Source organism: Artemia franciscana, chromosome 4, assembly GCF_032884065.1.
Source record: "Artemia franciscana chromosome 4, ASM3288406v1, whole genome shotgun sequence".
Classification (NCBI taxonomy): Eukaryota; Metazoa; Arthropoda; class Branchiopoda; order Anostraca; family Artemiidae; genus Artemia; species Artemia franciscana.
The window spans coordinates 51,784,039-51,811,005 of NC_088866.1; the positions used below are offsets into that span (position 1 = coordinate 51,784,039).

At 36.6% G+C, this 26,967-nt stretch overlaps 1 protein-coding gene across 1 annotated transcript in view; it reads left to right on the forward strand.

Moving 5' to 3' along the window:
* The window catches only part of LOC136026565 (spatacsin-like), a 126,664-nt gene that overhangs the window by 44,090 nt on the left and 55,607 nt on the right, over nucleotides 1–26,967 (forward strand). Inside the window, exons 7-10 of the mRNA XM_065703257.1 lie at nucleotides 5,138–5,285; nucleotides 11,604–13,398; nucleotides 15,484–15,663; nucleotides 21,509–22,307. Of these exons, the coding sequence (XP_065559329.1) occupies nucleotides 5,138–5,285; nucleotides 11,604–13,398; nucleotides 15,484–15,663; nucleotides 21,509–22,307 (2,922 nt within the window). The remainder of the gene's footprint in view (nucleotides 1–5,137; nucleotides 5,286–11,603; nucleotides 13,399–15,483; nucleotides 15,664–21,508; nucleotides 22,308–26,967) is intronic.

Consider the following 26,967-nt stretch of genomic DNA (forward strand, 5'->3'; position numbering starts at 1 on the left):
TTCGTGAATTCTCACGCGCTCCGATAACAGCTGTATATAGTCTTTTGAGGGGAATTTTTGACTTTGGAACACAAATATGTAAAGTACTTGAAGGGTGTGCAGCCAGCAAGTATACATTATAGAAATAAGTTTCTGATTGTTGAATAGAATATTTTTTGCTCTATTTTTTTATACCCCACAACAACAATGTCAAGTGTAGCAATCTAGAATGCAAGCCCAAAACAGGTTTTATAATTATTTAGGGATTGTAAAAAAATAATTGTCGGCTTTAAGATTTGATTAGATCAAAATATTCACCAGATTTTTTCTATCTGTTAAAATAAAAACCGCCGAGATCACTAAGTCAGGAACGTCAGGCAAACTCCGAATTTTAACATGGGAGGTATAGGAAGACTCCTTGAGAGTCTGTTCTGTCTTATGACAGGGCAATCAAATATGATGGTGCCACACACTGACAACGTTAGCCAATAACCTGTAAGCCATTCAAAATCATTCTCGTTTTTCAATTGTTGTCTTTTTTTTATACAGGCTTCATGGCTCCATAACAAATGATGATATGCCGCTAGTTCTGATGATTTCTCGGGATTATCCCTACTGGGAAGCTAATCCATATAGCGATGGATCGTCAACCAAAACTTGTGTCAAAATATTCTTGGCTGGGTTTGCCCTGCACAAAATAATCCTGTCGAGCTGTATTTTAGTGAGTTGATCGCAAAGCCTTTATTGTATCTGCACGAGTTTTGATACCTCCTCAGATGGAGGGCAGTGTATGTATTTGTAGATCACCGACATTGAAGCCACGTCAAATTGATTCTGGATTGACTGTAGGTGTTTGGCATCTGAGTTGCTATAAATTTCTCTGCGAACTGCTCGGTTTTTGGACACGTTAAAGAGAAGCGATGTGGCTAGTTGGAGCTCCAGAAAAGAGTGGACATGTATACTCCATGATTGGTTTGATACATGACGTGAATAGTGTCGAAACGGACTCGTCAGGGAGGAGGCTTTTGTATCATAGGATGACTCCTAGTTTCCAGTAGCAGGAGGATTTCACTTTACTTAGGTATTCAGCCCATGCAAGATCTGACGACAAATGAACTGCAAGAAGACGTAGTTTGTCAACTCTTGTTATCGCCTCTCCTTTGAAAATGAAAGCTGGGTGATCCTTCACATTCCACGTCTTCAAAATTAAGAGTTTTTTTCTTTTTGACGCAATGAAACCGACAAGGTACTTATCTGCCTACACCTCAATTTTTTCAGGTCTGCCTTAAACTCCTTATGGAGAATTCTGGGATCTTCGTCTTTCGCGATGGAGATCTCTGCCGTCGTGTCTTCAGTAAAGTGGTGAAATTTATTCACATGGCTTTTCCCTAAATCGTATTTGAACACCAAGAAAATTTCGGCTCAAAAATGATTCCTTCGGGTACTCTAGCTAAAACCGGATGTTCTTTTGAAATGAAACCGTCAAGGACGATCCTTATTGGTCGCTGGCAATGGAAATCAGCTAGCATGTCAAATAGATGACCATCAATTCCATGAGTTTTTAATTTGCATATAAGGCCTTCGTGCCATACACGATCGAAAACTATTGCCAGGTCTAGGGAGAGAAGGTGAATGTCATGTCCCCGAGGCAAGAGCTCGGTGACTCTTGGTACTGCGTAATTAGACGTCTACTTTAGACCGTTTTCTACGAAAACCTTATTGTGTGTCAGCCAATAAGCAATGAAACTCGAGATACTGATAAAGGGTCTTGTTGATCATACTCTCATAAACTTTTCCTACGCAGGACAGGAGACTGATTGGCCGATAAGATCTTTTAGTAGAGTCACCATATTTCTTATGGGCAGGAACTACGTGAGCAAATTTCCAGGCTTCCGGGAATTATCCTGCTCCAAGTTGAATTCGAAACAGAGAGGTGAGAGAACTAGCGAGTTCAGTGGCACACCTTTTAAGGATGATATTGAATTTCATATTAGGTCCTGAAGCTTTGGCGACATCCAGTTGACAGAGCGTTCTAAAGACCTTGCTACTGGTTATGTTTGCACCAATGAGTTTTTGCGTCTGTTCCTTGTGGATAGGGAGGAATGGAGACTCCTGCGCTATCAATTCGAGAGGGCTTTTTAAAAGCTTTTGCAAGAGCATCTGCCTTTTCCTGGCGAGAATGCATCATCACCCTTACAACGGTGGAACGTTTGTAATCAGTTCAAGCTTCAGCTTGTAATCAGTTCTAGCCTTCAAAAGCTTTAAAAGCTTTTGCAAGAGCATCTGCCTTTTCCTGGCGAGAATGCATCATCACCCTTTCAACGGTGGAACGTTTGTAATCAGTTCAAGCTTCAGCTTGTAATCAGTTCTAGCCTTCTTTCTACCTCTAGTTACCTTTCTACAAGCAGCATTGAACCACAGCTTGTCCTGGGAAAAGACTTGGCTTTTCTTTGATAGGACACGTTGCTCAATAGCTTTCGTAATCGCTTTTTCGTAGAGTTGACGCTTATTTAATTGGGCCTTCTTTTGCATATCTACTCCACGGTATTGCCGATAAGCAGTTTCGCAATTCAGTCCAGTTTTTGCTTAAGAATAAACTGTATAATTTTAATAGATTATTCTTTTATGTTGAGTTTTAATTTTAAATAAAGCATTTCTTAGATTGTTTTAACAACTCATTTTTCTTTTACATTTATTAGTCTCGCCTGACCTGCCCTCGCCCACTCTTTGGCATTGTATTGTGTTTTAGCTGATATCCCTTTATTTGGTAAATTATTGGATATTGGGCAATTCTTTATGATATTCGTTATTCAAGTACGTGTCTGGTCTGGTACTACTAAAGCAAACAACTGTTTCTTCTTTGTGTGATTTTCTTCTTTTTAAACTATATAAATACTTTGTCCTACTTCGATTTGGAATATCGCATTCAGGCATATGGTTTAATGAGAGAGGCTACCCCTCAATGCTCCCCTCTTTATGCTGCCATCAGGAGTGGGAAGGGTGGTCTGAAATGCTAAAAGTAATTTTTACACCCTGGTATCGAAATTTTTAGAGGTAGAGAAGTCATTGGGGAAGTATCTTTCCTGTGGGATAACTATTTCCCCTACCATTGTTAGCATACGACTCTCTTCGCTTATCAGAAGAGAGAGCCCTCATCCCCTCAGTATCTATATTGCAGTTTCAATTCAAATATTCTCCTCTAGGTGACGGGAAGTTAAATGGGGACAGATCCGCCTAAAATCCCACGTTTTAGGGGCAAAAATGGGCCTGGAAAATTCAAAAGAAAAAAAAATATAAAAAAAGGATGGATCCGTGGTCGTTCTTCTTGGGACACTTATACAATTTCTTGTGTTTAGATATGGGGCCTTGACTCTTCCTCTTTGGGGATGCTGTACATTTTGAATTTGACGTGTTGTTTTTTGGCAAGAATGTCATCTCTTTTGGCAAACAAAGATACACATTAACTAAATCCAAAATCGCAAAACCCCCCTCCTCACCGCCAAAGAAAGTTACAAAACACGCGCATAGATTAAAAAAAAAACCCTTTGATATATATATTGTTGCAAAAATTAGTTTTGTATTTTTGGGTTCTATTGACTGAAGTCGCTTCTTACTCAGCGCTCATTACCATGATCTGCTTTGATACTTAATCCTAGAGAATAATTTTATTGTAAGACGGTGTAATCCCCTCAAGATTCACATTCGATATTGGTTGATTATTATTTTATTTACTACCCGGATACTAGTATAAATGTTGCTGCTTTTTGCACTGCTATAGTTAACATTTCTTTGTTTTCTTTTGGCTTTTGTTTATTTTGTAGTTTTTTTTTTATTTTGAATTTTTTTTTCCTGCTCTAGTTGTAAATCTCAGCTTCTTTTCATATCTTTTCTGTCTGTTCACTCCTTCATGACATGATATGCTATTTATTTGCTAAAAAAAAACCGGGTCATGATAAACAACATAAGAAGAATATAATAGAATTTACACACACACACACACACAAAAATTGAATAAATAAAAAGTGCAACTATTCCTTTTTTTCTAGATGCACCATGCCCACACGGATGAATCCACAACAATTTTTTATAGTAATAAACTTTGTATTTTCTAAAACCTCAACAAACCACCCCTTATCACTTTTTCTACCCCAAATATTTCTTTCCTCAAGCCTCCCCGCTCTACATAATAAGCAAAAAGATGGAATAATGTTTCATCATTCTCTCCACACATCGGACAAAAATAATGACCATCTTTAACCCTTGCCCTCCCCATATATTTTTAAACATTTTTTCCTTTGTTCGTTTTGCTTGTGACACCTCGTTATACAAACTTTTGTGTGCATTATTTTTTGTTCTGTTGTTGTTTGCTTGTCGTTTTCAGGTTATTATCCGCCTGTTTTATATCTTTATTCTTTATTTTGTTGTGCTGATGCCACAAGTTGCATTTGCAACTTTATGGGAGAAATGTGTATATGTGGTAACCATTTTAAGCTCAAAAATTTTGCAGGATTACGCGATTACATCACTGAATCGGATACTTCTTACAAATATTTGCTCTTTTCTTTTTTCCTCTATGTACGCTATTAATACTACTACAACCACTAAGAACTCACTGTAGAACCGAGCCACCTGAGACCAACAGCTCCGTACGCTCCCCCTCCATCCCAATTTATTCGAAGCCTCCCCTTTTTGGATTCTCCCAAGAAGTTCCCATTTCCCTTAGATCTTTCTCATCCTATTTGGAACGATTTGAATTTCGTTTGGCCATTGACGATTGGTCGACAAGGGCTATCTTTAGCAATCTGTCATCCTCATCCTCAGAACATATCCTAGCGATTTTAATCCTTTTGTATTTATAGCTCTAGAAAGCGGGATTTAATTATTGAAGAATAAATATAAACTATTCAATATGATATTGAATATATTAAATATAATGATTTAGTTTTTTTTTATACCACACAGCATTTTTATTTATAATTGAAAATGAAATGAAAATATAATAATGGATATTGTCGATGTGAAGCCAGAATATTAGACTTTTTAATCACGCTTTTCAAGGAATTTTATCGAACGGTCTTAAAAGTTTTACCCATTTTATATTTTCATTTTATTTTAATCATAAAAGCTTATTAAATATAACAAACTTCTTCATTTACAGATTCTTAATTTATCAGAGAATGAGGGAATAAAATGTATAGACTTCTTAAGAAAATGGAGTCCACAGCCTTTACCAGTTGCTTTTTTGAAAAAAGCCATAAAATCTGAAAAATTTGTGTTTCTCAAGAAATTTTTGGATTTAAGATACGGTAAGTTTTTCAATTTTAGTATGCTAAATTATGTATATAAATAATAGCAGTGCTTCCAGTATCGTCAAATTTATAGGGGATTCCCCGAATTCTCGCAGAAGAAAAGTGGACTCCGAAATCTCCTTGGAGGAGATTACTGCTACTACTAACAACTCACTGTAGCACCAAGCCGCCCGAGGCCAACACAGCTACCTACAATCGTCCTCCATCCCAATCTACTCAAAGCTTCCCTCTTTACACCCTCTCAGGAGGTTCCCACTTCATTTAATCTTTCTTAATGACATCCCCACCCACTCCACCCCAGGCGAGGACAACCAGCTTTCTGTTTCGCACTAGACGGTTAGCCGAAAAGGACGATGTTCAGCAATCTGTCATCCTTCATTGGCAGAACGTGCCCTAGCCGTCTCGGCCTTTCTTTCATTATAGCACCACAAAGCGGGATTGAACCACATTTTTTGTACAGCCCACTGTTTGAAATACGGTCAGTCACTCGGGTACCCAGAAAAATCCGTAGGTTATTTCTCTGGAAAATATCTAGCAAATATTTATCCGCTTTTCGGAGCGCCCATGTTTCATAGCCATATTTGACTACTATCATCACTTCAGCTTCTAATATTCTAATCTTGGTTTGCAGACTTATCTTCCTAATTTTCCAAACTTTTTTTTTAACTGTGAAAAACACCCTGAGTTTTAGCTATTCTACCTTTAACATCTTCACATCTCCCACAGTCTTTACTAATAATCCTACAAAGGTAAATGAAGCTGCCCACCTGATCAATCTTTTCGTTACCCAACTTCACCTTTTCATCTTCACTTGTTCCTAGCCTTAGAGATTTAGTCTTCTTAACATTAACTTTCAAACCTATTCAACTCTAATTTGTTAAACATAAGATATATGGATACTGATACACATATTAAATAAAAAAAACTAGTTTTTTTTAACTGAAAGCAAGGAGCGACATTAAAACTTAAAACGAACAGAAATTACTCCATATATGAGATGGGCTGTCCCCTCCACAATCCCTCGCTCTTTACGCTAAAGTTTTTAATTGTTTTAAAAAGTAGAACTGTAGCAAAGAGTCAAACTTTAGCGTAAAGAGCGAGGGATTGCAGAGGGGACAACCCATCTCATATACGGAGTAATTTCTGTTCGTTTTAAGTTTTAATGTCGCTCCTTACTTTCAGTTAAAAAAACTAGTTTTTTTTATTTAATTTCTGAATGTTTTTGAATTAATGCATGTTTGATTTCGGCTCTCCGCATATAAATTATTAAAATGAAATTTGCATATTAATTCTTTTTTTGGCTAAATGGCTTTCTCTTAGTTTTGATCTGATGATTTTTAGAAATAAGGGGTGGGGAAGGAGGCCGAGTTGCCATCCAATTTTTCGGCTATTTAAAAAGGCAACTAGAACTTCTAATTTTTAACGAACGTTTTTATGGCACTTGGTATTAACCAAGGGACATTTAGCAATCGGCAATTCTGTCGGTCTGTCGGTCCCGGTTTTGCTACTTTAGGCACTTCCAGGTAAGCTAGGACGATGAAATTTGGCAGGCGTATCAGGGACATGACCAGCTTAAATTAGAAATAGTCATTTTCCCAATTTGACCATCTGGGGGGAGGAGTGGGGGGCCGGTTAATTCGTAAAAAATTGAAAAAATGAAGTATTTTTAACTGATGAGCGGGTAATGGGATCTTAATGAAATTTGATGTTTGGAATGATATTGTGTCTCAGAGCTCTTATTTTAAATCCCGGCCGTATCTGATGACATTGGGGGGAGTTGGAGGGGTGGACCTAAAATCTTGGAAAACACTTAGAGTGGAGGGATCGGGATGAAACTTGATGGGAAAAATAAGCACAAGTCCCAGATACATGATTGACATAATCGGAACGGATTTATTTCTAAAAATTTAGAAAAAATGAGGTATTTTTAACTTACGAACGAGTGATCGGATCTCAATGAAATTTGATATTTAGAAGGATATCGTGGCTCAGAGCTCTTATTTTAAACCCGACCGGATCTCGTAACATTGGGGGTGTGTTGGGAGGGGGAAACATTTGGAAAACACTTAGAGTGGAGGGATCGGGATGAAACTTGGTGGGAAAAATAAGCACAATTCCTGGATACATGATTGACATAAACAGAACGGATCCGCTCTCTTTGGGGTAGTTGGGGCAGGGGTTAATTCTGAAAAATTGGAAAAAATGAGGTATTGTTAACTTACGAACGGGTGATCGGATCTCAATGAAATTTGATATTTAGAAGGATATCGTGTCTCAAAGCAATTATTTTAGATCCTGACCGGATCTGGTGACATTGGGGGAAGTTTGGGGTGGGGGAACCTAAAATCATGGAAAACGCTTAGATTGGAGGGATCGGGATGAAACTTGGTGGGGAAAATAATCTGAAGTCTTACATACGTGATTTAATAATGGAACAGATCCTCTCTTTTTTTTTTTGGGGGGGGGGGTTAATTCTGAAAAATAAGAAAAAATGACGTATTTTTTACTTACGAATGAGTGATCGGATCTTCATGAAACTTCATATTTAGAAGGACCTCGTAACTCAGATCTCTTATTTTAAATCTCAACCGGATCAAGCATAATTGGGGGGGGGGGCAGTTGGGGGGACCGGAAATCTTAGAAAATACTTAAAGCGGTGAGATCAGGATAAAACCGGATGGGAAGAATAGAAACCTGTCTAAGATACGTGACTGACATAACCGGACCGGATCTGCTCTCTTTGGTGGAATTGAGGGGGGGGGGGGTAATTTTGAAAATTGAGGTATTTTTAACTTACGAAAGGGTAGCCAGATCTTAATGAAATTGGATATTTAGAAGGATGTTGTGCTTTAAAGTTCTAATTTTAAATTCCGACCAGATCCTGTGACATGAGGGGGAGTTGGAAGGGGAAACCGGAATGTTTGTAAAACGTGAAAATTGGGGTATTTTTATCTTACGAACAGATGATCGGATCTTAATAAAATTTGATTTTTAGAAGGAATTCATGTCTCAGAGCTCTTATTTCAAATCCCGACCAGATCTTTTGACATTGGGGGGAGTTGGAGGGGGAATCTTGGAAAAACACTTGGAGTGGAGGAATCGGGATGAAGCTTGGTGGATAGAATAAACAAATGTCCTTGATACGTGATTCACAGAATCGTACTGGATTCGCTCTCTTTGGGGGAGTTGGGGGGAGGGGTTCAATGATTTGGCGAGTTTGGTGCTTCTGGACGTGCTAGGACGATGAAAATTGGTAGGCGTGTCAGGGAGCTGCACAATTTGACTTGATAAAGTCGTTTTCCCAGATTCGACCACCTGGGGGGCTAAAGGGAGAGGAAAAATTAGAAAAAATTAGGTATTTATAACTTACGAGTGGGTGATCGGATCTTAATGAATTTTGATATTTAGAAGGACATCGTGACTCAGAGCTCTTATTTGAAATCCTGACCGGCATTAAGCCTCTTATTTTCCTTTTTAAATCAATCTATTGATTTATAGAATTTTGTTAGAGCTCATACCATATGATCTCTTGGCTTTTAGCTCTTCTCGCCTCGTCACAAGTGCCATATGAGCTCTTAGCTCTTGTTATTAGTAAAAAATATACGTAACTTAAGAATTAACTTACGTAACAAACTTTTATATTCTTATATTTTTATTATGTACATGAGGGGGTTTCTACCCTCGTCAATACCTCGCTCTTTACACTAAAACTTAAGTTTTGTCCCAATCTTTAAGAATGACCCCTGAATCAGAAAGGCCGTAGAATAAATAGTTGAAATTACTAAAAATACTTTAGCACAAAGAGCGATGTATTTATCTCCTCCTAAATACCTCACTCTTTATGCTAAAGAATTTTTAGAACCCCTCATATGCGTAATAATCTCTGTTCGTTTTAAGTTTTAATGCTACTCCTTACTTTCAATTGAAAAAATTTTTTCATGTTTATTTTTCCATTGTTTTTTTTTATAGTAATGCTAGAAAATCCCTCGCCCTTTTCATTGAATTTCTCTTCCCCCATGACATATTCCTCCAAGGAAATATCCTCCCATAGCCCCCTCCCCTCAACCCCACCCCCAAACCAAAAAAAAACCTGAAAACGTCTGTACACATCCGAATAACCATTACTGTATGTTAACACTGGTCAAAGTTTGTAACTTGCAGCCCCTCCCCCAGGAACTGTGGGGGAGTAAGTCATCCCCAAAGACATAGTTATTATGGTTTTCGACTATGCGGAACAAAATGGCTATCTCAAAATTCTGATCAGTTGACTTTGGGAAAAAAATGAGCGTGGGAGGGGACCTAGGTGCCCTCCAATTTTTTTGATCACTTAAAAAGGGCACTAGAACTTTTCATTTCCGTTATAATGAGCGCTCTTGCAACATTCTAGGACCACTTGGTCGATACGATGACCTCTGAGAGAAAAAAACAAACAAAAAAAAAACAAATAAGCACGCACCCGTGATCTGTCTTCTGGCAAAAAAATACGAAGTTCCACATAGTTGTAGATAGGAGCTTGAAATTTTTGCTATAGGGTTCTCTGATACGCTGAATGCGATGGTGTGATTTTCGCTAATATTCTACGACTTTTAGGGGGTGTTTCCCCCTATTTTCCAAAACAAGGCAAATTTTCTCAAGCTCGTAACTTTTGATGACAAATACTAAATTTGATAAATTTATCAAAATTTGATAGATTATATATTTAGAATCAGCATGAAAATCCGATTCTTTTGATGTATCTTTTAGCATCAAAATTCTGTTTTTTAGAGTTTCGTTTATTATTGAGCCGGGTCGCTCCTTACTGCAGTTAGTTACCACGAACTGTTTGATAAGATTGCATATACACATAAGACTATAACATTTATATAAGACTACAAGATGCACTGCCATACACACTATGCCATACACACTATTTAAACACTAACACATAAACGATCATAAAAAGATTGGGAGAGAGAGGAAAGAGGGGAAGAGAGAGGAAAGAGGGGAAGAGAGAGAAAAGAGGGGAAGAGAGAGGGAAAAGGGGAAGAGAGAGAGAGAGAGAGAAAAGAATGATTTCAGCGAATTATAAAAGTTTATTCTAATCACTAAAAAAAAACATCTCCAACAGATAAAAAAAATAATTGAGACGAAATCTTATAAAAATTATAAACGAGAATCATCACGGAGCCCAGTTTTCTTTTGAGGAAATTCGGAGCAACCCCACAAATCTTGGGGAGTAACGAGAGAGAGAGAGTTTTTTTTTTAGGGTTGGAAGGATTCTGAAGCTTCGTACAAATCAATAATAATAATAAAGAGAAAAAACTTCAAAAAAAATAATAAGCAAAAATCAACCAGAAAAACTATAAAAAATTTTTCTAAAGTCTTTTGAATTTGCCAAACGAGTTGCATTTTCGAGCCGAATCAGTCAGGATTTCTATAATCGTATGATAACGGAAACATTCGGGTATTTACAAACCTTAACTTTTGAAGATATTTTGGAGAGCTCAGTTATCTTTTGAGGAAATTTGGAGCTACCCTGCAAGTTCTGGGAACGCTTGCTAATTGCTACATTTCTATTATTATTGTCTATGGAAGAATTCTTTAGCTTCGCACAAACTGATAATAATAATAATAATAGAGAGAAAGAAATTATAAAGAATAATAAGCAAAAATATACTAGAAACTACCAAAAATTTAAACGTCTTTTGAATGTGCCAACGAGTTGGATTCTCGAACCGAATCAGAAAGAATATGTCATATACTATATAATACTATTTTTTCGGTACCGTATACTACCGTAAATACTCGTATATTTACGAACGTCAGCTTTTCAAGAGGTATGGGATTACTAAGTTATTTCTTGAGGAAATTTGGAGTAACCCCGCAAATTTGGAGAACACTAAGTAATGACATATATATATATATATATATATATATATATATATATATATATATATATATATATATATATAATATATATATATATATATATATATATATATATATATATATATATATATATATATATATATATATATATATATATATATATATATATATATATATATATATATATATATATATATATATATATATATATATATATACTATCGCTTATAATGACTTATATGACATATGCAATCATATGACATATAATGACTTATATGATACTATAGCTGACGTTCGTAAATACTTGTATATTTACGGACGTCAGCTTTTCAAGAGATATGGAAGTACTAAGTTATTTTTTGAGGAAATTTGGAGCAAACCTGCAAATTTGGAGAACACTGAGTAACACCACACACCACAGTAACACCGCATTTTTTTTCTTTTCAGCTTTGGAAGAATTCTGCCGATTCGTGCAAACTGAAGATGACTCACGTTTGAATCAGGAAAAACTTCATATTTCTGAACTTTTAGAGGTCCTTCATGACTCAATCCGTGTAAACTTTGAGAATTTCAATAAACAAGCATTTAACGCATCCTTGGCCAACTCCTCCCTGGAAAGTGTTTCACAAGCCCTTGATAAAATCATTTATTTACATCAAGAATTATCAATTCCTCGTCATTTAGTGTCCCCTTTTACAAAACTTCAATGTGACTTTATATCCATATTATTAGATTTTAGTTTCGATATTGAAGTTTTAGCACAAAAATCGCAAGAATATTTAGCAAAAATAAGTAGAAGGCGTGGATCTACTTCTCAATCATCGACGAGATCTCAAACACCTGAATTATATTTGGGGCAACAAAGAATTGAGAAGTGGCGTACCCTGACAGCAAATGACATTATTGATGACGTGCTGATAAGTGACTTAATAGCTTTGGGTGCTGTGTTCTTGAAGAAGGAGCGTGAAGTTATTCTAACGTTTGACGGTTTTAAGGATTATGGACTCCGTTTCATTCGTGGCCTTATTCGTGAATCTAAGGATTTTGAATTGATTCAGAATATTGCAAAGGCTATACATATTGATCTAGAACCAGTTGTAAGACATTGTTTTTTAAAAGCTGACAGTAGACGAAAACGCGAATTTCCATTTGAATGTTTGAAAAAACTGTCTGGAGGGATGAACGTTCTTAAAATGTTTGAAACATCATTAGCTATTGTGAATCAACTTGAAATAGTGTTCAATAACTTCCCTGGAAATGATCTAACAATTGCGAGGAAATTTTTCAAGAAAGGGGAAATTACAGTTGAACAATTAAAAAAACTAAAGCGACATGAACTCGATGAACTTGTTACGGAGCTATTTTGTTCTTCAAAAGATCCTTGTTTACTTAAATGTATTCAGCCTGAAGTGTTGTGGAGATTTTTAATAAAAAGAAATAGTGTTAGTGATTTAAAAAGCTGGGCAAAAGAATATGCATTGTCTGTCAATTCCGAGTTGAACAACTCTTTAAGGGAATTTCCAGATTGGCCACTAACACCATCTATGATTGAGGAAGTTTTGCTTTTGCCTGAAAATTTTAGGGAAGACTTGATGAACGAGTTGGCAAAATATGGCATATTTACCCAAGTTGAAATGAATGATGTTAAGCTATTGCTGAAAAGATTGGAAAAAACAGAGTCTCTTGCTCAGATTGAGAGCCTGCTAACCCTCCCTACGGCAGTTGCTACCCCTGATGAGTTTCATCGTCTATATGTATGCTATTGCGTACAGAACAGCTCTGAAAAAGGCTTAACTGATCACATGAAACGATACTCCTTAAGTTCGGAAGAGGTTGAATCGTATGTAAAAGATGCAGATATAATTCAGCCTGAGTGGTTTATTGAGTTTCTGAAACTCAAAAGAGGAGAAGAGTTTCCAGAAAACCCGTTATTTTGTTACAATGCCCTTGTTGTACACCTTCAAAGAGAGGCAAAATCTAGAGCAATTGACTTGAATGATTTATTAAAAGAAAAACCAATGGAAGTAGTTGGATTGTATCTATTGGAAGATGTTTGTAATCCCTCAAGCTCTGTGGTTAATGAACGGCTTTTGGATCGAGCAATTGAAGAAATTCCGATTTTAAGAACAGCACGCAGTCGTGCTGCAACACCAACTTTAAATGATTGCAATCTGTATGATTTGTTAAAGTCGGCCACTGCGATTGACCTGGAAAAAAGTTTTACGTGGCGCGTTGAAAATAGGTATGTCCATTTTCTTTTCGCATATAACTAGGCCCAAATTAAAGTCAAATGTTACTTTAGCAGTTAGATTCGGATCTCAAAGATATGCTTGAATTGGCGTAAGGAAAACAGGTATTTTAATTTCCTTTAGGCTAGAAGTAGGTGCCAACATGAATGATTTTTACTTCGGCAATCTAGGAAGTCGAAAATAGGTATGTTTAGTTTTTTTAAAGAGCATCTGATAGAAGTTGAAGTTTGTTTCCGCAGTTGAATTTCGGCAGGCGGAAAAAGTTTGACATGAAGGTTTGACATAGAAGGTTTGACATGAAGGTTTGACATAGAAGTTGAAGTTTGTTTCCGCAGTTGAATTTCGGCAGGCGGAAAAAGTTTGACATGAAGGTTTGACATAGAAGGTTTGACATAGAAGTTGAAGTTTGTTTCCGCAGTTGAATTTCGGCAGGCGGAAAAAGTTTGACATGAAGGTGTGTTTTCATTTCTTTTCTCTTTGCGGGATTTTCGTTTCGGTAGTTCAAAGGATATTTTACCAGGTGCATTCCAAATAGGTGTTTTAATTTCTTTTTGAGCAGAACTAGACACTGACAGGAACAATTTTTGTTTTGGTAATCGAAAAAGTCGAAAAACTTAAATTAGTTCCTTTTTGGGCAAAAGTATTTCTTTACAGAAGTTAAACATCGTTTCGTAGTTGGATTTCGGCTGAAGGAAAAAAGTTTGACGTGACATGAACACAGATATGCTTAACTTCTGTTTGTGTGAAAATTGATCCTGATAGGGGTCGATTTTTGCTTCGGTATTCAAGAAAATATTTGGCGTTGTGCCAAATTAATGTTTTAATTTCTTTTCAGATAAAACTAGGTGTCTAGATTCTTTTAAAGACATAAGTTGAACATCGTTTCAGCAAATGCATTTTGGCAACGTTTGAAGTTACTCATTGAACATAGATATGTTTAATTTTTTGGGGGGTAAATCTTGGTCCTGACAGGAGTCGGTTGCTTCGGCAGTCAAAAATTTTTTCGACTTGGTGCATTAAAAATAGGTATTCTGATTCTTTTTTTTGGGGGGGGGGGGTAGAACTAGGTCCTTAAAGGTTTTTGCCTCAGCAGTCGGAGAAATATTTGGTGTTTCACTCCTTTTGAGGCAAAAGTAGCACCCAAAAAAAGTCTACTTTCATTTCGGCATTTGATTTTGGTAGTCAAAAATGTTTGACGTAACTCATTGAACATGCGTAATTGTTTAAAATTTTTTTTTTTTTGGGGGGGGGGGGTAAAACTTGGTCCTGACAGGATGTGATTTTTGCTTCGGCTGTTGAACAATGTTTGATGTGGTGCATTGAAAATAGGTACCTTAATGTCTTTTTGGGTCGAACTGGGTCCTCGCAGCAGTCTATGTTTGTTTCAGCAGTCAAAACGTCAAAAATATGTTTAGTTTCTTTTTGTGCAAAAGTAGGTCCTGACAATGCTTGAATTTCTCCGACAGTTGAATTTCAACAGTCGAGAAAATATTTAACCTTTTTCATTAACCAATTTCTTTTTCAATAAAACTAAGTAATGATAGGAATCACTTTTTGCTTTGGCATTCGGAAAAAAATTGTCCGACGTGACGCATTTAGAATATATATCTGTAAAGCAGTTCGGATTTCTCGCCACCCGCTGCGCCATACTCAGACACCAGGATTTTCTTCGGAAATTTGTTTCCTTGAAAAAATAAGTTCTTAGCTGTCTTGATGAAGTGCTAACAAATAGCAGCTAAGAGTAGCTGCCTATTATTATTTCTTTTCTTTCTATATGTATTATTTATTCATTCTTTTCTATAAGAACCTTCTATTGCTGTCAACCCAACCACTTTATAGGAATCCTCTCAAAGCGTGACTGGATGGGACTTCAAATCCCATCCTGGCATGGGATGAGATTGGATGGGAGTTGAACTGGATATTACTTTAAAGCCACTATACTATGTATTTCCCATTTTTTCCCCTTCTTCATAGCATGGAAACTAGAGGCTATAAAAAAATATTGTTCCCACCCCTCTCCTGAAAAACATGTATCCTGCTTCTTTTTAGGGTAGTGTTTGATTATTTTTCAATTTCAGATATGCTAAAGTAGAAACAGATTCATACCCATACGCTTCCGACCCTCAACTTGGCAAAGATTATGGTGTCCGACCAAACCTCGATTATATCTACTACTTGAGAAGTGGGAGACCCACATTTGCCTTTTTGAAATTTCTCACGGATTGTAACAAGGCCTCTAAGAAAATGGAGGGTAGCATGTGAGTTTTGATATTACAATAACAACGTTATTTTCTGATTATATGTCATTTACATTATTCCTTAGTGAGACAAATAGAAGGAGAGAATCTATATATACTCATGCACATTCTGTACGTCAATCTCAGATGGAAAAATTAGTTGTACAAAAACAAAAAGAAAGCTTCATTAATTTCTTTATTTTCTTGTCTCTAGTGAAAATATTTCAGTTTATTCTCCCTTCGGAACTAAAATTTTAACATCACAATTCTAAGAATTCAGAAAAATACCGTATCCAGAATTTTTCTTCGGGGGCGGGAGTTTGTTTGACAAAATAATTACCAAGAGAAATACAGTAATAAAAAGATACAAAAACAAGGAAAAAATCATTAAAATTGCTACTATGCATTTTTCTTATTCGCTTGTGTTCCAGACAAAAAAATAAAAAAAATAAATAAAGGCATGGGACCTATGCAAAACAACAAATTCAGCTAACTTAGTGTTTTGCTTACGGCTATGGCTGTTGGGAGAGGGGGGGGGGAAGAATGTAATTACATTGAAATGAAATATAAAAATTCGTAATCGTGGTGCAGTTTTTTTTCTAATATTCATTTATTATTTTTTTTTTTATTATTTTTTATTTTTATACTTTATTTATTATTTTTGTTATTATTTTTTATTATTTTATTATTATTTATTATATAATATCATTTATATTATTTATTATCTCAGTCATTCACCAGCATCCAACGAGAGCAGTCAATAGTTTTTGGATCTTTTGCTAACTGTTTATATTGTTGAGTGACTCGCCTTTGGTGTTAGGTTTTAGTTTTTATTCTTCCAATTTATGGCTTTCATTCGAGTTTACTTATCTTTCCATTTTTGTTTTTTATTGGTGTTGATTTTTCACGTTGACTCTACCCGTTGTTTTAGTTTTCTTTGTCTTTCAACATTTTTTGGCATTTTTCTAAAAAAAATTCTTTTGTTCGCGCTGAAAAGTGAGGCAGTTGTCCTCCTAAAATATTCGCTTTATTTTTTTTTTGCAGAATTTCTGTTGTCCTTAAGAAGCGCCATTTTTATCTTTTTTCTTTATTTTATATAAATAATATGGATGTATTTTCATTAAGGGATGGCGCTGTGAACGCTATAAATAGCTGACCCTTGTCATCCCAGTTTTAGCTTTTTTGTGCTGTTTTTTTTTTCAAGTTTCCTGTAGTGATGGTGTAAGTGACGAAGACTTAGTGTTCTTGACCTTGCTTAGTGATATTTTCATACAAATTAAATACGAGAAGATCTCTTTTTTGAGCTTTATTCACCTTGCTATGTGGTGGCGCCACCTATATACAACATCCGTATATTAACCCTAGATGGCGCTCGTGCCGTAGACCATCTGGAAAGTTTAGCCCTATATATGTGTGAGATCAAAATCAAACACCCTAAGAAATTCATATACTGCTGAATGCAGTTGCTCACAGACTAGTAATTGGTGTGATGACCAACCAAGCAGGTATCAGCAGTTTGATGAAAACGCTCATTAAAATTAGACCCTATCCATTTTCACCACTAGCGCCATCCACCTTCATCCGTTTAAACGAACTTGGACTGCTGAAGGCTCCGTCAGGACGCGTTACTCTGTACGGACAGAAAAGAAGAAGGTGGCGCGGGAAAAGAGCTGGAATACGAGTTAAAACTAGACAAAGAGAGCACCTCAGTAAAGCGATTGAGACAATTGTCTCTGCCAGAACACCAAATTACCGACAACAAAAAGACAGGTTCTACATAGAAGTAAAAATTTCGAACCACAAACCTCTGCCCTCCCTCTTAAGATATGAACAGAAACCTCTGCCCTCCCTCTTAAGATATGACGCAGACCCACGCCCTGAAAGCTCTAGGCTACCTCTATCAACTCTGTCTCCCGTTGCATACAATGCAAAGAAGCGTTTTCCCACATTCCTGCTTTGTAACGCACGTTCTCTTTGCAAAAAATATATGAGATAGATATTGTATTGCGGCAGAACAATGTTTTTGTCGCAGCCATAACAGAAACTTGGAACCTAACTGAAGTGATAGGAAAACTCACCGGTTATGCCTTATATCTCAGAACAAGACAAACTCCTGGTGACCAGAGACTAGGCGGTGGAGTAGCCCTTTACGTACGTAAAGATATCCCAATGAAGGAGCTACGTGAACTCGAAAGTACTGAACATGAGGCTGTGTGGCTTTGGTGCAAACTATCAGCCATGCCGCGTGCTTACTCATGCATCATCTTTGCTTCAATCTACTACCCTGAAAGTGCTAAAAACCGCCGTGATCTTGTCACATACCTCCAAAAGACTGTCGACCACCTTCGTACTTTTTATGGAAACCCTGCTATTGTTCTGGCTGGGGACTTTAACCAAATCACGAAAAGCTGGCTAGCATCATGCCTTTCCCTCAAGCAGGTTGTAAATTTCCCAACACATGAATCCGGCAGCATATTTGATTTAATCCTGACCAACTGTGAGACATATTACCAAACCCCTGAATCCCTTGGGCCACTTGCCTGTTCTGATCATAACGTTGTGCTCTGGCCAGCTGCCGCTTCAATACCCAAGCCTAAAATTAAGCGTGTCAAGTACCGTCCGATTACGGATTCAGCAATTTGCACCTATGGTCGATGGATAGCTACTTACCCTTTTCCAGAAGTCTATGGAGACGAAAGCCTCGATAAAAATACCAACTGTTCAACGAAGTTCTCTATGCCAAATACCTCGAGTTTTTTCCTGAAAAGACTTTCACTAGATGTGAAAGTGATAAACTTTGGATAACCCCCCAAATCAAGAAACTAATCCGAAAAAAGTACAAGCTTTTCCAAGAAGGAGATTTGCAAAGTGCGGAAAAATTGTGAAATCACATTACCTCTCTCACGAGAAGTGCGAAGAGAGATTACGGGCGTGAGAAATTTTCAGACAGTCTTAGGCACACTAATCCCAGGAAATGGCACAGAGCGGTCAAGCAAATCACTGGCAAGTCCATTCATAACAGCATTGAAATAAGCCACCCTGACGGAACTTACACAACTGCTGATTAGATTAATCAATATTTCACCCGCATCTGGACCTCATTTCCTTCTCCCACACAAGCCCAGAAGTCTGAAATACTTGACTCCTGCGCAGATGAAGGTGAAGTTGTTTTCGATGAGATGACAACCTATAAGACCCTGATGAAGGTAAAAGTAAACTGTTCAGCTTATCCAGACGAACTTCCACCCAAACTGATTCGAGAATACGCCCCTTTCATTGCGAAACCACTCTCAGTGCTGATAAACCTTTGCTTTCGTATAGGGATCTTTCCAGCTGTTTGGAAGAAAGCTTACGTTAGAACAATTCCAAAGGTTACCAACCCTAAGAGCTGTGACGAACTTAGACTTATTTCGCAAACACCATGCCTGGCAAAAGTGGCCGAGACCTTTATCATGAGGGTCTTACTTGATCAAATAAAGGGATCTATCGACCAGAGACAATACGGCGGACTGAAAGACTGTAATACCTCAGTGTACCTAGTGCGGATGTACGATAGTCTCCTCAAGTGGGTCGAAAAAGGTCACGGTTTTGTAGACCTTGGTGCCATAGATTTCCGAAAGACATTTGATTTAATCAATCACATTGTAGCTGCCCTTAATCTCAAGCTAATGGGGGCTAAGAAAAAGACTCTTACGCTCGTGTTGGACTTTCTCAGTCAGAGGATGCATCGTGTGTTTGCTCTCTACGAAGGTGATAGTAATTCCGAATGGTCCTCATCCACCTGTGGAGCCCCTCAGGGCACTAAGCTTGCAGCTATTGTATTCTTGTCTGTAACTTGTCTGTAATCTGTAACTATTCTTGTCTTGTCTGTTAACTTCCTCATAGCTGACTATTACGACCGCTACAAGTTCGTGGATGACCTGTCATTTATCCTGAAATATTTAGTACAAAACGGAGTTGTGACGCCACAATTATTGTGAACAGATTAATTTGAACAAGTCGAAGATAGTGCGCTTTAACCCGCTAAAAAGTGATGTTATGGAGCCAAATGTTCAATTCCTTCTAACAAACAGTATCAAGATCCTTGGAGTTACTTTCTCCAATGACTTCAGCTTTGCCACACATATTGAAAACGTGGTTAAAAGTGCAAACGCTAGTCTGCAGACTTTAAACGGTATGCGTAGGTTCAGTGCAAACACAGAGAGTATTAAGTCTGTATACATAGCGTATGTCCGCCCCATCCTGGAATATGCGTGCCCTGTTTAGGTGCCCTCAGCACTTAGAACAGTGTATCTTTGTCAGGAACTTGAATCGGTTCAGAAGCGAGTGGTATCGATCATCTTGGGCCGCCGTGACATCCCCTACGAAAAGGCTCTAGAAGTGCTAGGATTCCTGTCACTCCAAAACCGGTACGAAACTCTGATAATGAATTTTGGAAAGTTCTTGCTTTCTAAATCTCAGTATCGTGACATTCTACCTGATCAACCTCTACCATCAAGAACGAGAAAGCAAGATAAGTTAGTTCCCGTTAAAGCAAGAACAAACCGATATGGTTATTCTTTCGTCCCGGTTTTCGCAAGTGTAGTTTGATTTTGTATATGTTGTAAAGAAACACAAATCAGCGATAGCTGTCAAGTTTTTGCTTTTAAACCTGTCTACTACTACTACTACATTAAGGTAACTTAAAAATGGAATCAGATTTTATGTTGATATTAAGTAAGATATGTAATTGTATTTGTCTTGTGTACCAACTAGTCTATTATTTGATGAATTTAAATACCGATTGTTGTCTTACAACATGTTAGAAGTCAGTTTTTTCAGACAATTTGTTTCAAGACAAATTTTCTTTTCATTTTGTAAAGAAAGTAGTTGAGCGTGGTAAATGGAGCCACCAGAGATTATGAGAAATTTTTATTTTGGCTTATTCTTAGAAATTTATCCCCCTGGCTCTATTTCTATCTTCAATCTGCTAAAGGAATATTTCTGTCTATAAAGGAAGTACATGGCTAACTCAGTGTTTACTTTATACCAAGTAGTACTTTAGTACTCAGTGTTTAAAGAAACTTAAGTACTTTAAGTACTTTAAAGTACTTTAAAAGTACTTTAAAAAGTAGTTTAAGTACTTAAGAAACTTTAAAGTACTTTAAAGAAACTCAGTGTTTACTTTAAACGAGGTAGTCAATGTAAACAGTCGAAGCTGAAAGCAAGACTGAGTGAAAAGTGAAGAAACTGTTTGAAAGTGAAAAGCAAGTCTTTGTCTTGAGTAATATTAGAGGTATCAATCCACACCGAGATTCCTATCCCGACATGGTTTTGTCTTTTTTAATTTCTGTAGGAGGGGATTTTATATCGAAATATAGCGGGGGTTTAGGAACGGATAGTAGAATAATAATAAATAAATATAATGAAAAAATGTTTGGAAGAAAATAGAGGTCGTTTGAAAATAATTATTTGCTCTGAGCATGTGTTGACTCTTAAAAATATCTTCATGATGAAATTGTAATTGAACGAGGAATTATTGCCAGGAAAGAGTGACGCATGTTAGCAAATCTTTGGAGAAACCGTAATATGATATACCTATTAAATTCGTAAGTTGGACTCTTAGCTTTGATTGATTGGTACATTTCCTCTTAGAAAGAAATGTTAGGGCTCCTAGGACTTAGAAAGAAAAAAATTTTACGAATCAATCGTTATCTCGTTATATGGTGTGGCGATTTGTCCCCTGTGCCTCCTATTATTCATTCCTAACCAGCCCGCTATTCCTTGACATAAAAACCCTTCCTACAGCTACTAAAAGTAGCTAAGAAAAACAAACTGATGTTGGAATAGGAACCTTGGTGTGGAATGATACCTCGTTCTTTTTCAGGATATCAACTGTTTGCTCGGTTGCTCACTTAACAGCGCTGAAGAATCACCAACATCCATCGCTTGTTCAAAGCTGTATCGCATTTCTGGACATGCTCGGGAAAGACACAATACCCCTTAGATGTTCTATTCTGGTTCTCCAAGTCTCTTATGCCTACATTTTGGAAAACTGTAAAGAAAAGGGTGGAAAAAGAATTCAAACGAAGAAAGAAATTGATGAGGAATTCAATAGTTATTCCGAAAAATTGGCTAAAAAAGATTTAGAAACTGCAAAAATTTTGTACAGCATTTTTGAAGAAGCATTAGACTACCAACTTAAAAATAATGACGAAAATGATGATTTTGCTAATATATTGTTAGAGTGGAATATTTTAACAAGGTTCTGTGAATTTTATTGTGTTCTGCAGTCATCCTCGTTAATTGAAGGGCTACTCAAGCGCAAGCAGTTAGTTCGACTCTGTCTGACTGTACAATACCTTGATTATGACAAAATCTCACTCATTAAAGCAGTAAATATCCATGAAAATTCTACACAATATTATTTTACTCAAGTTCTAAGAATGACAGAGAAGCTAATTTTGCTAAGTGAATCTGATAGAAAACGTGTTAAGAGGAGATTGTATTCTGATGGCCTGAATAATGAGGTGGTACTCGATCCAGTTTTGATACCTTCTCCTCCTTTAAGCTTTTTTGAGGTCTTAAGGGAAGCTGAACAGTCTGAGGATTCAGCGGTATTTTTGTGTAATCAGGCTGTTCGGTATGGAAATGAAATATTTGCAATCCTCGCTTCAGGCTTTGAGGTAAGTTTTATTATTGTACCATATCGACTTCTTACTTTTGCGCGTATTTTAAAGGGTTTACAAGGTATTATAAAATAGAGTCACACTCTTTTTACTATGGAGGGGAACAGTAAGGATTAACAATGCCTAGTTTTGCAGTATTCAACCCTATTCGTTTTTCTTTTCTATGAACTCTTTGTAGTGTTAAGCTGTCGAAGTGCTCATGATAAAATGATATATATTTCGGATATACTATCAGAATCTCAAAATCGCCTCTTATGTCCCTCTGAAAAAATATGCACATATAGAAATAAAACAACAACAAACGAAATTTTAAAAACTGATTCAAGCGGAATAGGTGTATTTTATATATAAAATGTTCGATTTAGAAAGGAGAAATAAGTAGTAAAAATATGGGACACAAAAAAGCGTGTCCAAAACTTATTAAAGGTATATTATGAAATAAATAATAAAAAAAGGAAAGAGAGAGAGAGGAATTCGTAATATTTCTATTATATATGGGAGCAAAGTTTTTCCGTATTTTTTCTAATGAAAGATTTTATAGGGGCGAAAATTGGGATTTTTTTGAGGCAGAATGAGGAAGGCGAAATTTAAGGAGGAGAAAATGCCCGATGAAAAACAAAATTATTTTGGGCATTATGAATAGCCGAATAATTTATTTTAATGAAGGGGAATATCTTTCGATATTGATAAATGCAAAGATGTTAAAAGTTGAATAGTGGAAGCCCAGTATGTTTCATCACAGTTGTAAAAAGCTCGGAAGAATGGGAAGCTAAGGCTGCGCACCAAGATTAGAGTATTGAAAGCTACAGTGATGACAGTGGTCAAATATAGTTCTGAAGCGTGGGCGCTCCAAAACACGGAGGAGAATTTGCTAGATGTTTTCCCGAGAAATTGCCTACGGACTGTTTTGGGTACCCGTTCGACTGACCGTATCTGAAACAGTAAGTTATCAAGAGGATGGCTTTGAATAGATTGGATCAAGGTGGAGCTAGGGAGCTGTGTTGGCCTTAGGTGGCTTGGTGCTGCAGTGAGTTATTAGTAGCAGTAGCAGCAGTAAAATCTTTTGATTTCCACTTTCAAAATTGTTGTCTATCCCCATGTATATTGGGGTTTATACGGGTAGTATGTATTTTGGAATGTTGTATGTTATATACTTGTATGTTGGGTATGTTAGTGGTTGCCGGGAGTCTGTGGAGCTTAAGGTTAAATAAAGAGGGTCTCACGATAAGTGAGTACTTCGTGCTACTTGTTGTAAACTATGGGCTATTTAAACATCGTATCTTGGCGGTTGTCGTAAGGCTGTGGAACTTATAGTGCAATTCATTCCCTCGATATGCCTGGTCCTGCAGCAACTAAATTAACAATCTATGTCAGTGGCTATGTCATCCAACGTTATGAAAATATCATTCTTGCAGTTCCTAATCCAGCTTATTGACAAATAACCTAACTTTGGTTGTAGCTGGAGCACCTCTGCAGAGTCCAATTGATTTGCAGCTTTATCTAACTGCATGCAACCATATATGGTTTCGCTCTCATTAAAATTTCAAGGTTTATTTTTTTAGGAGTCAGTCTGATATAGTTCACGTGTTGTATATCCTACAATTCACGTGTTATATAATTCAGCAGACAAAACAAAGGATCCCAACGGAAGAAGAGAAAAAAGATTAAGGTCCAGGGATGGAATGAATGCAGCTGCTCCAGCTCTCTTACCCTGGAGAGTTTCATCTGTATAAATTTGTCCATGAATAGGATAGTGTTTTGGAAATTTGTGTCGCAGAAATATTTTTCACCACATGATTGGAAATCACGTTTTTATTTATAGAAATAAGACCAGTTTGACAGTCCAACCAGCCTTTTCCCCCTGGGGGTTAATTTTTCAGTAATTTCAATAAATTCAATAATTTTTTTAATTTTTGATAAAAAAAAACCTCCATGTGCAGTTATGCTATTTTTCGTAAGGTAAGCAAAACATTTTAAGCTTAGTAGCTTTATCAGAGTACCAAGGATAATGGTAATGCAATCTGATTGATATAGTTAAGTGGGAACTTTCACAACCGTATGTATACTAGCAAATTTAAAAAATTGGGCAGTCAATTTTTAATAAAAAAAAGACCTCCATATACAGTTATGCTATTTTTGGTTAGGTAAGCAAAAAATTTTAAGCTTTAGTAGCTTTATCAGAGTACCAAGGACAATGGTAATGCAATCTGATTGGTATAGCTAAGTGGGAACTTTCACAACCGTACATATAATAGCAAATTTTAAAAAATTGGTCAGTCAATTTTTAATAAAAAAGACCTCCATATACAGTTATGCTGTGTTTAGTAAGGTAAGCAAAAATTTTAAAGTTTAGTAGCTTTATCAGAGTACCAAGGAGAATGGTAATGCAATGTGATTGATATAATAATAATAATAATTTATTCCTCACGCCTCTCAATACAAAATTTCCATATAACTGACACCTTATTAAAAGAAAAACGTTATGGCCGGGCGAATAGCGGATCCACTGCTGCACGATTGCCATTAAAGTCGTCCTACGTTGAAAATCTCGAGATATGGTAGGTTTATGTTTAGGCTATTGGAGATGGCTTCCAGTGATTTCATCTTTTGGACTGGGAATGGCAGTTTGTTTCGGATCCTGATGACCCGGGGTATGAACGAATGAAGGTAAGAATTAGATCGGGTAATCCTCATCTTCACGGGCTCCAATTGCAGACTGTGCGATCTTGTGTTGCTTTGGGGAGTTATTTAAACAAACTTGTCTTTTACGTTCCCAAAATTCTCATGAACTATCTTGAAGAGGGTTTTTAAGTCTAAGATTGTTCTTCTTGTCTCAAGTTTATGGAGAGTGAGCCTTCTTAGAGCTTCGTCATACGGAAGGTTTCTGAATCCTTGAAATCCTTTTACAAAGCGTTTCTGGACTCGTTCTATTCTATCAATATCCTTTTTGAGATATGGCGACCAGATGACAGTGGCGTATTCAAGCTGTGGCCTGACATAATCTTTAGTAGCTTTATCAGAGTACCAAGGACAATGGTAATGCAATCTGATTTGTATAGCTAAGAGAGAACTTTCACAACCGTACATATACTAGCAAATTTTGAAAAATTGGGTAGTCAATTTTTAATAAAAAAAAAAAAAGACCTCCATATGCAGTTATGCTGTTTTTGGTAAGGTGAGGCAAGCAAAAAATAAGGTAAAAATAGAGCACCAAACAGCTGGAGACGGTGCAGCTGTTCTTATTATCTCTGGGATTATCTAATTATTATATAATTATCTGTGGGATTTGCAAAATGTTAATATGGGAATTTTCTAACCAAAAAGAGTTTCAAATTTTAAATAATCATTTTTGTTATCTGTTTTAAGGTTCAATGTGGCAAAACCGGTGAAAATGTGGTATTGCACGAAAAACTTTAAAATCTAAAAAATGAAAAAAAAAATCACGGTTTAGAGGCATGAATAGACCCAAAATGGGCAGAGGGAGTGGGTTGATTTTGCCAACATTTGTTTAGAATGACAGCTGCTCAGAACTCAGCTAACAATACGATAAAAACGTATGGTACCAAACATGAAGATATTACCTTCCTTTGAGATGCAGTTATATTTAGAAGTTGACATATTGTTAATATATGTGAAATTGAGTTCCTGTGAAGCAAACGCGTCTTTCAGCTGAGAAGCGCTGTCAGATTTAACTAGTCATTTTTTTTATTTACTGTTGTTTGGCAATACTGCCAAAAACGTGGTACTTCCCTAGAATCTTCATAATTTTGAAACAAAAAAGAAAAATCGTAGAAAATCCTGGTTTATAGGCATGAATAGACCTGGAAGTGGGGGGGGGGTATTTCGGTATATGATAACTGAATATGAATTACTCTCCAGTCTCCTGGGAACAAGGTACTTAAAAATCTAAAAATACTAACTAAAAATCCCTTATGACTCATTGAAAAAAGAGGTATTTGGAAGATTATAGAGAATGTAATTAAAACTGAAAGTGATTGCTATTTATATTATGCAGAGGAATGCTTACTCCCTAGCGTTTAATGCAAAGATTAGATTAAAAAGACTGAGTGTAATTTTAAGTACCTTTACAAAATGTAATTAATAAGCCCAACATCCTAAAATGTTTAACCCGCCCCAAACACACTATATATAATACAGAAACTTGCACCAAAACATTAGCCAATTTTTCAAATTTCTTTTATCTTTAAACTCTTGTTGGGTGTTCACTGACAACACTTATACTTTATTCATCTTCTCAAATCAAGTCAAAATCATTTGTTTTTGCATTCTAATGAAAAGAAAGTATTTAAACGCTCTCATAAAAATGCCAGATTAACTTTCAAACTACCTCTCCTACCTCTGTGAACACTTTGGTCTTTTTTTTATGTGTCTTTTTCCTAATATTTTTTGCTTGCTGTATTATCTGACATACAAAAGTGGTAAAAAATACACCTTACGTTTTACACCCCTCCCTCTTCTTATCTATACGGAAATTTATAACCTCCTCTCCAAGGTTTACCAAGTACATTAGATGAACACTTATCTCTCAATCAGAAAGGCTCTAGTTCTACCTAGCCTGTTAAAAGAGAGCGAGGATTCCCCAGGTGTCAGACATCCCTGAATGTAGCCTTGTATATTAGGCTATACCTAATTTTAG